The sequence below is a fragment of the Alnus glutinosa genome, chromosome 5 (assembly GCF_958979055.1).
Source record: "Alnus glutinosa chromosome 5, dhAlnGlut1.1, whole genome shotgun sequence".
Lineage (NCBI taxonomy): Eukaryota > Viridiplantae > Streptophyta > Magnoliopsida > Fagales > Betulaceae > Alnus > Alnus glutinosa.
The window spans coordinates 14,472,895-14,487,334 of record NC_084890.1 but is presented as its reverse complement, the minus strand read 5'-3'; the positions used below and the strand labels follow the sequence as shown (position 1 = coordinate 14,487,334).

At 34.3% G+C, this 14,440-nt stretch overlaps 1 protein-coding gene and 1 long non-coding RNA gene across 2 annotated transcripts; both read left to right on the top strand.

Moving 5' to 3' along the window:
• The first annotated feature begins 3,885 nt into the window (after positions 1–3,885).
• LOC133869009 (receptor-like protein kinase FERONIA) lies at positions 3,886–4,338 on the top strand. The gene has a single exon (XM_062305992.1). It carries the CDS (start codon positions 3,886–3,888, stop codon positions 4,336–4,338), a length of 453 nt encoding a protein of 150 aa, XP_062161976.1.
• A 7,367-nt stretch (positions 4,339–11,705) lies between these two features.
• LOC133869946 (uncharacterized) lies at positions 11,706–12,668 on the top strand. Its single transcript, XR_009900585.1, has 2 exons — positions 11,706–11,796; positions 12,134–12,668. It is a non-coding gene; the product is annotated as an uncharacterized LOC133869946 (long non-coding RNA).
• The last annotated feature ends 1,772 nt before the right edge of the window (positions 12,669–14,440 follow it).

Below are 14,440 nucleotides of genomic sequence, written 5' to 3'. Positions count from 1 at the left end.
ATGGCTTCTGATATTGGCAGTAGGTTTTCCTTTTGATTTTATTTAGCCGAGAGTCTTTCCCCTTGTGTTTAGGGTAGCCTTGACAAAAAATGAGTTTTGCTATTAATTGTTTTTGTGACGACCCTTTCTTTTTTTCTTTTTTTTTTTTGGAAAACACACATAAATGGATCTTCATAGTGGCACAACTACTTGTCGTTCAGCCAACATAACGTACACGTTCCATAACATGTATCTGATATTCAAAGTTACATCTAACACAACGAAATATAAATATCAATGTGCAGTGGAACACATATTAAAAGCAGAAATACATCTAATACATAACAGTTATCAACAACAATAGTCATTTACATGTCTAACTAATTAAAGCTTATAAAACATTTTACTATAATTACATACCAAAATACAAGCTCAACAAATATGTATGCCACATAGGACACGAGCCATAAATAAAATATTCATAATACGGACTACCCATGAGTCTGTGACTTATGACTGTCGCGATGTGCTCTAATCATAGCATCTCATATGCTAAGTGGACGAGTCAGTATCTATATCCACAGAACCTGCAACCAAAGCATCAATGTCTGCACGGTTGCGGGGGTTGCCGCATCCGCACAGGTGCAATTATTAGCCCACCGTTTTAGGATAAATAAATACACTAAGACCTCAGAGGTATACTATTCACTGAGTTTTCGCAAAGATCCAACTTTTCTTTTATAGTCTTGCGAGCACTATAACAGCTACTAATTTTATAAACTTTTGTTTGAAAAATCCCCAATAACTGATATAGCAAACACCGACTAATAGAAAACATTTAAAGCATACTATGCAGCTGTGAACGTATATAGAAGTTCCAGTCATCTCACCTTGGAAGCTTCTACATATTGACTCATCTACAATATATTACTTTTGATCGGTTACTCAGTCATACATGTATGCTTACTCTCAAGCATACAAACACGTCTAAGCTGTACTAAGACATCCACATTCCCTGAATTAAGAAACACTAAATCTAATCTCGTACACTCATTGCCCTTTGCAGAACAACTCGCACGGTATTACATAGACATTAGCATCCCATAACACCATGCCTAATCCCGTACACTTATTGCCTTTGCAGGACAACTCGTGTGGTATTGCATAGACAATGGCATCTCTAACTCTAGGCAATGCAATCATCTACGCACTTTCAAACTCAATGCATTTAAATCATGCAAAAAATACTTTTGGCAAAACGACAATGTATAAGATATGCAGCACACTCCATCACATCACAATATATATATATATATATATATATATATATATATATATATATGTGCACATGCCTGTATCTGTTATGGTATATTATAGGGGTTAATAGGGAAATTGGTAAGGAATATTATATAGGGGTAAATAGGGGAATTAGCTAGGGAGAATTAGTTAGGATATTACTTCTAGAATATGCTTTTAGAGTCTATAAAAGGAAACCAAGTTTGTAAAGAAAGGCATGAAATGAATATTACAGAAATTGATTCCCTTAGGAGAATTGATGTTCTCAAATCAGCTTGGAGACTTGGGCATCTCCAATAGCCCATTATCTTGTTCTTATTTCCTCATCTTCAATCTCTAATTCTATCATTCCAATCTCATTTCTATACAAAAATCCAAAAATATACACAAATCCAAAAAAAGGTACATAACAAGTGGTATCAGAGCCATTCCTTCCTCACCCACGGCTTCTACCGTCTCTGTCTCCCTCACAATTTTTTTTCCCCCCATTTCCCCCCCCCCCCCCCCCTCTCTCATTTCTACATTTCACAATTTCTTCCATGGCAACTCTGTTGCACCATCACGATACCCTTCTTATTCGACCAAATCGATATGCAGGTATAAGCCAAAATCTACTCACGCATAAGTTGTTGGAGTCATTAGATCAGCTCCAAAACACCCTGACGCAATCAAGGGAAAACGCACGCCATTTTGGGCGTAAGTTGGACACTCTTCGTGAGATGGTGCACGAACTCGAGGAAGACGACGACGCACACATCGAGCAATTCAAATCGGCAGCACCGACTCTCATTTCGTATGCCTCAGAAATTCAGGGCATAAGTTACCTCCACCATTGTGGAGCTCTGTCCATGAAGATGCAAACAAGGAGTATCATGAGCCGAGGCTCGGGTGACATAGAGTCGAAACTCACATTAACATAGAATCATCGCTTCCATTAACATAGAGTCATCACTCACATTATCATAGAGTCGGAGCTCACATTAACATAGAGTCATCACTTACATTAACATAGAGTCATAACTCAAGGTTGTGTCGTTAAGCACGCAATACATCATGTTCCCAATTTTATAACTCACTCTAAAATCACATTCATTTACTATGCAATCATAGTCTACAAAATTCACAACTACATCATACAGTCACACAATTCATTCCAACTCCATATATCATATTCATATTTTCAAACATCATCATAATTTCAAGATATTCAAAAGTACTCAAAACAACCAAAACAGTTATAATCAACATACAGTTGGTTCGAATTTTGTAAAACAATATATATTTAGAAATTCTATATTATATGAAAATAAGTTTTTCAGTGAGTAGAATACTCACATTAGTTGTGCGAATATTAAGTACTAGGTTTCCTAGATATCACTATGCAATGCATCACTGTAAAAACAATACATTGCATATTATTGACAACTTCTACTATTGAACTCACATTTAGCTCTTAAATTGCTCAAGAGCTAACCCATGAAAAACTCATAATATTTTAAGGGTTCCAAACGCCTACCCATAAATCCTAAACACTAACTAAAACTCAAACAATACTAACCTAAAGTATTTACTAAGAGTTAGATATTAAAATTACTATTTAATTATTTACTCATAATATTAATTACTAACCCATAATTATTTTCCACTAACCCATAAAATTATTTTCATTAACATTTTCTCAATATCATTAACCCTAAAATTATTTTCACTAATCTTTTACAATAATTACTAACTTATTAACATAATTTAACAATCTAGATTTTAATCACTTAAAAACCCCCAAATTAATTTAACCCAATAATTTAGGGTTTCTAAACTTAAAGCATAATTTATTTTACCAACCCATAACATAATATTGCTATTTAAACACTAATAACACTAACCCATAAGGTTTACTTAGGGTTAGGCACAATAAATCGCAATTAAAATATATAACCTAAAAGTTAGGGTTTGAGGAAACTCACCAAAAATTCACCAAACCAAAACCCATGGTTTGGGTAGTTTCAAACAAGTTCCAAGTAACTCATTACTTAAGGGAAACACTAGATTAAACTCACATTTCAAGATTTTAACTCAAAATCTCAAGAACACGAATTTAGCGTTTTACCTCAAAATGATCAGTGAAAACGTAGATCCGAGTACAAGGATCACGTTTTCAAAGACGGTCGAAGATCGGATCGTTAGATCTTTTTAGATCAAGGATTTTTGTAGAGAAGAAATGAAAAACCCTCTCTTTTTTTTTTTCTTTTTTTTTTTGGGCAAAAGGCATTCTGTCTCATACGAATATAAGGTACCCTGCGCCCTTATATATATTTTTTCTTTTTCATTGGGAAGGCCCATCTGGCCCTTCATCCTTTTTCTTTTTCTTTTTCTTCGTGCACCCTGTTTTGGGGCGCACGTGATGTGAGGCGCACATCACATATATATATATATTTCTTTTATTTCTTTTCTTAATCCTATTCCTTTGACTTTTTCTCACCTAACTCCACCTTGTTCTCATCACATATATATATATATATATATTTCAGACGTCAACAGTTGACTGAGAAGTCTAATGTGTACTCATTCAGTGTGGTTTTGTGTGAAGTGTTATGTGCAAGGGCGGCCATAATGCGCAGTGCAGACAAGAAGCAAGTGAGCTTGGCGAAGTGGGCCAGACAGAGCCATCGCAATGGAAAGATGGATCAGATTGTTGATCCAACCTTAAAGGGTGAAATAGCGCCAGAGTGTTTGAAGAAATATTGTGAGATAGTAGTGAATTGTTTGCTTGACAACGAAATCGAACGGCCATCGATGAATGACGTGGTGTGGGGCCTTGAATTCGCATTGCAACTGCAAGAGAGTGACAACAATGATGTCGGGCTTGATGGGGAGCTTGAAATTGAGAAGAAGAGTGATGAGAAAACTCTGTTGCCCAAATCCAAGATTGATGATAGTAATGATAGCATTGACTGGTTTAGCAGCAGCGGTATACAAGTGTCAACTATAAACAGTAACTGCAGCAGCAGCGGAGAGCAAAGTTCTCGTAGACTGGTAGTAGCAGTCGAGATTCAAGCAGACTGATGTCCTCCAAGGCAGTGTTCTCTGAGATTATGAATCTTTTAGCTCGATAAAAGAAGAGTAGCTAAACTTTTGGTATGCTCTTCTCTGATGATCTTTGTTGAGCTCAATTTCTAGAATATATGTTTTATTTAGAGTCATTGCGGAAAGCCGGAAACAATTTTCACTTTATTTCACAAGCCGTGCAAGATGATATTGGTAATGCACGTATTTGATATAATGGCTTTTATAGATGGTACGTAGAATATATTTTGGATACTTATATTATCTTATTAGAATATAATTGTGCCGCTACGTTGATATTAGTTGTCATTCATGCATTGTTTTAGATACTAGTTTATTTTTTGATATTATTTTATAATTTCTAGTATTGATTTATTTTTGCATATAATTTTATAATATTTAGTATTAATTTTTTTATTGAATTTTCTATTTTAACCGACCTTGTGCTAAAATACATAGGCCTATTTGGTGACGTAGCAAAAGCGATATATAGTCGTGATTGAAAAGCTGTCTTTTTCAATACACAAATCAACACACACGTCGTTGTGTGTTTGTCCGTTGTACTGATGACTGTCTGTGTGTTGTTTTAGTGGATTCGGCCATGGGTGGTTTTGATTGTGTACGTGGTTGTGATTTTAGGTACAACTGTGTATTTTGAAGTTTAAGGTGTTCATGTTTTGTGGGTTTTAATCAATAATGAGTGTGTGATAGCTTGGCTAGGTTGTGTTTGAGTTGTGGCTTCTGATATTGGCAGTAGGTTTTCCATTTGATTTTATTTAGCCGATTGAGTCTTTCCCCTTGTGTTTAGGGTAGCCTTGACCAAAATTGAGTTTTGCTATTGATTGTTTTGTTAGCATATTTTATTATAAGGAATTATTATGATTTTAAAGAAAAAGGATTTTGGGTATTAAAATAAATGTGAATGATGTTATGAATAAGATAATAATTATTTCTATGTATTTATATATAAATAATTAAGATTCATGTTTAGGTGTGACTTTGATGAGTGATGATAATAACAGAATTCTATGTACATGTATCTAATTGTCGTAGATGATGAATTAAGAGATAACAGAAAGAACTGTGAGTATTTCTTACTTACTGAGGACGATACGTGGTGGTCTTTAGTATTGTAACGATTTCTGTTTTATTTAATTGTATGAGAGTTATTTGGCATTTTAAATGTTTGTTTGGAATTATACCTATTTTATTGTTATGAGAAATGAACATGTTAATAAAAGACTGGAGGTTTAGGTACCAATGCATCAGTGGATTGATTAGATCAATGGTTAAACTAAGGTTTAAATATCAAGGCGTCAAGAAATTGACTAGACCAATGGTTAAACCAAAAGTTTAAGTACCAAGGCGTCAATACAATGATAAGACTGACGGATAAATCGAAGGTTCAAAGGGTAATAACATAGGCTCATAATAAGGGAAGCATAGGCTTCAAGTTCATGGAGTAGAGGCTCGTAATAAGTGAACAGAGGCTTCGAATAAATCAACATAAGTTCTTATTAAGTTAATGCAAGAAGTAAACAAGATTGTGCATATGTATATATAATTGTTATCATTTGGTTGCATTGTATACTTTTAAGTAAATCAGTATGTCATGATATTATTGAAGGCTGTTGACTCACTTGACCACTGTATAGGATTGTGGTATTAACCACAATCACATGCAAGATTTTACAAGAAGAACGGAATTACTAGGATTATTATGCTAGTATTTATGCTTAAGGATGAGACTTTTATATATCTCTTTGAGATGTAATATTTTAGATGTTGATTTGTATTAGTTTAAATCAGTGATTACATATTATTATATTATTAAATGCAGTATGTGACACATAAGTTATTGCTTTCAGTGTATTTATTATATTAGAACACATGGTTCATATTTTTCTGTAATGAGGTACTTCAGTTAGCTCTGAAGTGTTATTTTCCCAGTTAAGAAAAAAATATATTTCGCTGTCAATTTCTTAATTCTGATGATGTCGTAATGTCACGTAAAAATCGAAACTTTCACTTATGCATTTTTGTAAAATGCAGGGTGTTACACACCGACTAAGCAATCCCTTCAGCACTGAGAGGTTTGGTAGTAAAAGCCTTCTCACTTACAATCCAACAATAAATCCTTGCTTACTATCGACCCCAATGGCAATACAATTTTAAGTTGATAAGTATACATATATAAGTGATAGAAATGCATAATAGGCTTCAAGTTCATTTAGTAGTATAATTAGATATTTAGCGTATTTGTTTATGTGTTATAAAGTACCTAAGTGTATTGGATTTATGCTTAACTTAAAAAGCATTCTATATACACATGTATATAGACCGAATACAGTTAGCTAGTTTAAATAAATAAACAAATATAAGAGTTATAGTTAATAACAATAATAGATAAACTAATGAATATAGTAAATACACATTTATATTAATAAACAAGGATATCATAAGAACCCAACCTAAATGATAACCTAATAATAGTTTAGGATACTTAACTAGACTTAGACATGGATAACACAACATGTGAGCATATTGATAGTTTAAGTGTCATAAAATGAGTTTCATAGCATAGTCTAACGTTAAAAGTATTTACAGTATCGTGTCATAATTGGACACTTCGATTGGTTCTTTAATATTGAGTCCAAGTGACTAGAATCCAAGTGGATGTTCAAGTGAAGAGTCCAATGCAGCCAAGGTGATATTTTACTCACTGAAAAACTGTTATTTTTATATATTATAGAATTGCAAAATATATATGTTGTTTTATAAATCCGAACCAACTGTATGTTGAATATATCTGTTATGGTTGATTTGAGTACTTTAGAGTATGTTCAAATATATCAATGATAGTTTCTGAATCTAGTATTGTGTGTTTCATGATTTGGATGAAGTATGAAATTGTTTAGCAAAATATGATTTAACAGTATGATACAGTAATGAAATACTTACTAGTCAAGCATAGAGCATAGAGCATGTAGCATAGAGCATACAACATACAGTAATCCAGCAACAGCCCAGCAGCATGCATAGTATATATATAGCATGATTTATATTGTATGTAATTTTCATAATTACTATGTGTAGTTTACTAGACATATTAGTATTCTTAAGAGTTTTAATGGCAAAGAGCTTATATATACTGCTATTGTCTAGTTGCATGATTTAAGAACATTGAGTTTGGAGGTACAAGGGTATTTTCATTGTTCAAGTATGAGTAATACAGTGTCTTGGGAGTAGGTAGATTGATTGTCATAAACATGAAGTTGTAATGCCCTAAGATTTGGTTTTACCCATATTTGGGGGATGATAGTATGCTCGTACTAAAAAGCAAAATGACATGTTTTAAGCTTAGTGTACTTAGATGTGACGCTACTGGTTGGGATATTAGTGTGTTTTGGGAGTAGGTAGATGGATTGTCATGGTATATCAGTGAGAAGTATTTGGATATTTTAGTCTTACTCTAATAACCGCATGAACAACTATGCGCCATAGACATGAAGTTCCTGAGGCACGGTAATATCACAGTTGGTAACATTAGATCTCTGTGCATTTGAGCTACCAACATAAAAGTATTATTGTAGATGGGTCGATCTGTAGAAGCTTCTAAGGTGGGATGACTAGAACTTCTATATATGTTCACAGCTACATAGTATGCTTTAAAATGTTTCTAATAGTCGGTGTTTGCTATATCAGCTACAAAAGTTTAAAAAACTGGTAGCTGTTATAGTGCTCGTAAAACTATAAAGGAAAAGTTGGTTCATTGTGAAAACTCAATTAGTTTAATATTACTGAAGTCTTTGTATCATGTACTGAGATGGTGAACTCACTCTTTCACCTATATGGATGTGGCAAACCCCTACAATCGTATAGATGATATTCCTTTAGCTACAGGTAGTCTGGTCGTAGTTGATGGTATTGTAGATGTGCATTTGGATATTATGACTGAAGCTCACCACAACAGTCGTAATTGCAGGCCATGGGCGTCCTCTGTTTTATAGGTTTTGTTTATGACTTGTGACACTTGTTATTGTATAAAGTCATCTCTGTTATGTAATTATATGAGGAAAAACTTAAACAGATAGATGTTAAATGGCTATTGTTGTAATTAATTTATGATAGATGTTTAAGATGTGATTTCTGCTATTAGGTTTATATTTCCCGTTGCATATTTAAATAAATGTCACTCTGATTATCAAGTAAATATTATGAGGTATGTACCATATATTGGCTTTGCGACACATTGTTGTGCCACTATGAGGATCCATTTGTATTTTAAGAGATTAATGATTAAGCAAATGATTTGTGTGTGTGTGTGTGTGTGTGTGTATATATATATATATATATATATATATATATATATATATAAATAAAAAATAAAAAGGTCGTCACTCACTCTCTCTCTCTCTCTCTCTCTCTCTCTCTCTCTCTCTCTCTCTCTCTCTCTCTCTCTCTCTCTCTCTCTCTCTCTCTCTCTCTCTCTCTCTCTCCTATAGGGTTGTTGGTGTAAAGAAATGACAAAATAGTATTTTTTTTTTTTTTTTTTTCTAAGGATAAGGATAAGGATGACTTTATATGAGCTTTTGTTAGCAAAATGGCTAAGGTGGCTAAAAGATAAAGTTGTTTTTAGGCAGTATCAACTGTTTGGGTAAGGAAAGCCTCGATTGTTCGAGTGTGACGTCGAACGTTCAAAATAATGGTAAAAATGTCAAAGGTGTTTAGGGGAAATTCAACCCATAACATTTTCATATGTCTTAAGAAAATAAGGGTTTGATTTTAAATTTATAATTATCGTGAAATTAATTATTTTAAATTTTTTGGGTATTAAAAAATTAAAACCTCATAACCATACAATCTTTATATTTAGGGTTAAATACCTTACTCGTACCTGTAGTTAGGCCTTGAATCCAATCGCCTTCTCGGTTTCAAAAAGTGTTACAGATGGTACCTCCCATTAATGAAAAAACTCAGTTGGTACTTCCGTCAGTCCTCCATTCATTTTTTTAACGGACCTCCACATCACCCACCTTAAAATGTTGACACATGTCCATCCTTCCACGTGGGATGAGAAAATTAAAAAAAAAAAATACCTTAATTTTTTCTTTTGAAAAAAAAAGAAAAAAAGAAAAAAAGAAAAACCAAATTAAAGAAAAAATATTGGGGGTGGCCGGCCACCCCCATTTTGTCCAAGGGGTGGCCCAAGCCACCTCCTATAGCCAATCAAGGGGTGGTCAAACCACCCCCAAGGCCAAAATGGGGGTGGCCAAAACCACCCACAAGTGGTCTGGGGATGGGTGGTCGAGCAAACTCCATGTCCATTGGGGGTGGTTCGACTACCACCAAGGGCCAACCCTCACATTTATTTATTTTTCCCTTTAGCCTTTTAGGGGTGGCTGAACCACTCCTAATGGCCATAGGGTGAGTTAGGCCACCACAGACCAACCAATCTCAGGTGGTCTGAAAAATAAAGATGACTCCTAAAGTGTTCAACCACAAATAAACATACAACCAAAATATAAAAGCGAAAAAGCAATAGACACATATTTTGGTTACGTAGTGAAAACCCTTTCCACCAAAGAAAAAAATCACTCCGAGGTAGCTAAACCCAGAAAATCTACTGACATAAGAAATAGCTAGTTACAAGATAGTAATACTCACAATACCCTTGTAGTAGTCGTACCTTGAACTCTAACAAATACATATACTTGAACGCCTCTCAACTATACCTCCTGTCTAAAGAGTTCTTTAATAGTGAAAAATAAAGACAACTTCTAATTTACCAAGTGTGTGATAGTGTACAATAAAATATTTAAATTACAGAATTTAAATGACACAAATATTTTGTTGACGAAGTGGAAACTCAATTAAGAGAAAAACAACTCTGAGACAGTCAAACCCAGGATATCCACTATTCAGAAAACAAAGTTAGTTAAAAAGCAGTAGCACTCACATAACATTATGCAGTGCTCGTATCTTGAACTCTGACATGTAACCCAACACAAACGCCTCCCAACCAAGTCACCTACTTGAAAAGGTCTTAAATAGAATTCTTTATCTTAGGGCTTCTCCCTAAGATAGACTTTACACGAACATAGTAATGGCACTTGGCAACAGTTAAAGAGTAGGCAGATTAGCACAATAACTCCTAAAATATTTTCTCTAAGCACTATGGAATTCACTACTGAATTCTTACAAATTATATGTCTAGAGGCCTCTATTTATAGGCTATAGAAGACCTAAATCGCATCTAATTTGGTTTTCTCTAGGCGGCGTCCGGACGGACAATTGTGCAACCGGCTTTCCAAATTCTCTGATATTCTTTCTTGAATAAGGCTGCATCCGGACGGTATTGCCCTAGCTTCCAAACGGTTGCACTTCTGCTGCACGCTATTTCCATATAAAGGCCTAAGCGTCCGGACAGAGGCGTCTGACGTCCGGGACGGTTGGACGTCTTTTGCACGACTTGCCTTATCAAGGATAGCATCCGGACGGGAACACTACATCGTCCGGACAGTTGCAACTGTCCTCCCATATATGTGTTTTGGAAATAAATCATTTTACTTGTCGAACATTGAAGACGTCTGGACGTGTTGCTGAGACGTTCGGATGGATGCAACCTGGAACAGTTCGAAGCTTCTGGACACAAATGGGAGGTCCAGAGGGAAAGTTCTCATTGTCCGAATGGATGATGCTTGACAGCTGAGCGTCTAGACGGAATACCATGTCGTCCGAACGGATGCAAGGGAGCTGAACTAACTGTTTTGAATTCTGCACAGAGTCTTCTTAAAGCTAATAACTGAAGTGTAAACTCTGAACAAAATAGCATCCCTATATAATAAGTATCATTACATAGAAATGATTTTGTCTAACAGAATGCAGTCAATCTCAAACTAACAAACTCTTCATTTGGCCATTCTGAGACAAAAATCGCTTGACTAGTTAAAAATACAATCCCGATTCAAATCAAAAAAATACTCTCCCTCAATGTCTCAGCAAGTGTAAAGGGTAAAACAGAGTATGAGAAAAACCATAAAATAATTACTCCCTCTCAATGTCTCAGCAGAACAAGAGTAAACAAAGTCACGGGTCCTACTATTGACTCACACGTTAAACAACATTATTGGCTCTACAGCCCCACCGAAAAGTCATTTGCCCTGATGCAGAATTATTGTAAGCAGGCCGACAGCTTTGTTAAACCTGGACCACAGCGCATGGCTACAGTTGACAGCACTTCTACCTGCCACCGTATCCTCACATGCTGATCCACAGTGTTATTCTGTTTGTAATTTACTTTTTTACCCCTTGTAATTGGCCTATAATAAGAACCAAACCTTCGAGGTAAGGCAAAATCTTTTAGACAGAGAAAAACCTTCCCTGATCTTGCTCTTCTGCCTATCTATCTCCTGCTTTTGTGTGCTCTCCTACTTGTAATCTTTCCTGTTAATTTCTGTAAGTATTTTCAAGTTTTGAAATAAAAACTCGTGTTTATTAATCTTGTTTTAATTTTATCATTTGCATTCCTGCAAGACTGGTTCTACTGCCTGATTACCCTATTCCCTACGTCATATTTACTACTTCCAATATTTCATTATTTTCATCTTCACCCACACACGCTCTCCTTCCACCCCCATTTGATATATATATAACAAAAGATATTAAAGAGCATGGAAGAATATATATATATATATATATATATATATATATATATATATATATATATATATATATATATATATATATATATATTCTTCCATGCTCTTTAATATCTTTTGCATCTACTGCGCAGGGAAACGAGGAGGAAGGTGCACCCAAAGTATATATATATATATATATATTCTTCCATGCTCTTTAATATCTTTTGTATCTACTGAGCAGGGAAACGAGGAGGAAGGTGCACCCGGCCCTACTTTGATTGACTAACCGGTCTTTAATATCTTTTGCATCTACTGAGAAGGGAAACGAGGAGGAAGGTGCACCCGGCCCTACTTTGATTGACTGACCGGCGAGTGAAAGGAGAAGGAGAAGAGTAGGATTTGTTCACGGGTTTGTAACTGTCCAAAGAGTAGGAATTGTTCAAAATTAGGTGGCCTCTTTCTCAGGTCGTTTCATGGTACGTACATACATATTGGATTTTATAAATTTACTAGTATATATATATTTTTCACATCATTTGAAATCGATTTTAAATGATGTGATAGTATGTACTTAGTTAATCAAACTGAACCAAATTTGAACTGTAAAATAGCCTTTCTACGAGGATCTATTCCGATTGAGTTCAAGCCTTCATAGTCAATGAAAGTATTTCTGCTTGGAAGTTTTCAGTATTGTTTTATCAGACTCTGTTGAGAATAATTCAAGATGAATTGGAATAGTAGTCTCAGTTCGAATCTAATAAAGACTCTTTAAAAAATCTGATCAACAAATTCAAGGCACTCATAGTTTAAGTGGAAGTAAAAAACTTAATTTAAATTTGACTCTACATTTTTGTCTATAAATAAGCTCATACCCCATGTATAAATGACAGACTAAATATTTTATGCATAAAGCATAATTTTCTCTCAAAAGCTAATTTAGACATCGAAGCGAGACCCTTGAAAGGGTCTCTTAATTTTAATTGTTTTACAGTAATCGTGAAAGCGTGAAGAACATAATAATAAAAATAAAAACAAAAACGTGCCATACAGACCAGAAACTATTTCTCAACAGCAAAATGCTTGTTGATGTACAATGAACCAAATATTTTTACTAACTTTGCAATTCGCAGCAAGCGCTTACGGCTCCTTGTAGCTCTGCTCTATGCTACACTTCAAGATTCTCAAACAAAAGTACCGATAGAGCTATTTGTCCAAACTTGGCGGCTACTTAGTACAGATGCATTAGCAAACACAAAAATATTTTATATATATATATATAATAGTTGAATCCCTCGAGATGCCAACAAGTGTCCTTTAATTTTTTTTTTTAATGAATAAGTGTCGTTCTAAATTAAGGACAAGTGTCATTATAATAATTTTATTGTACTTTGTTGGAAAGATCACATATTTGAATCTTCGTGGAACCAGAATAAGAATTTTCATTTTTTTTTTTTAGCATTTTTATAAACGAAAAAAGTTGCATAAAAAATCCTAGGAATCACTGCATAGCCATCGGCCATGTTGATATTGTACAGTTCTCCAAGATTTTATTTCAAAAAATTTTATTGAGCGACTAGATTTAAATTTAATATAAGATAATTAGGATCTAACAATTTACAATTACTCTCCAAAACTATAGAAGAAAATTAAAAGTTTGAAAACATACTACATTAACTATTCATAATCAGCCATATAACATTGCATGTATTAATTCTACAAAAAAAATAAAAAAATTATGTTCTTATGCATATACACATCATCAAGAGTTCGAATCACTTTCCAACCATTAGATTTGCCACCTAAACACGTTATTATCATGAGAGAGGTTATGCAAAATTCAAAAACTCTGTAGAAAGGTTATACCCTACATGCCATGGTAGCTAGAATGGCCTCCATTTTTTTTTTATTATTTTTTTTTTCTAATTCCACCTCAACATCTCAACCTTTGGACGTAAAAGGAGACGAGACAAAACAACCCTAGCCTATTTTCTCACCACCCCTAGCCTACTCTCCTTTTCCCTCTTTTTTTTTTTTATTTCTAAGAAATGACCATAATGACAACTTCAACAACTTAATTCTAAAATGAATAATGTTACACATCATCCCCTTATCCTCCTTTTATCCTCCCAAATTTGATGTGACTTTTAAAATCACCGTTAAATTTATAATAGATCATTATTGAATTTTGATCCAATGGTGATTTTAAGAGCCACATCAATTTTGAGAGGATAAAATGAGGACAAGAGGATGATGTGTAGCATTACTCTTCTAAAATTCATAGGAAAAAAAAAAGTCTCCAAAAACAACAATTTAGCAATCCTCCAACGTGGTGTGCTAGAAGGACCCTGATTTGCTATAATATCTAAAAAAAATTGTTAGTAAGATTTAATGAGTCATCTCAACAAGTAGAATTGAATAATCTAGGAGTGAGTTCGAGCAATGTATACTTACCCCATTCT

Excerpts from the sequence above, each read along its gene's own strand:
- LOC133869009 (XM_062305992.1), top strand. The coding sequence starts at position 3,886 with ATGCGCAGTGCAGACAAGAAGCAAGTGAGCTTGGCGAAGTGGGCCAGA.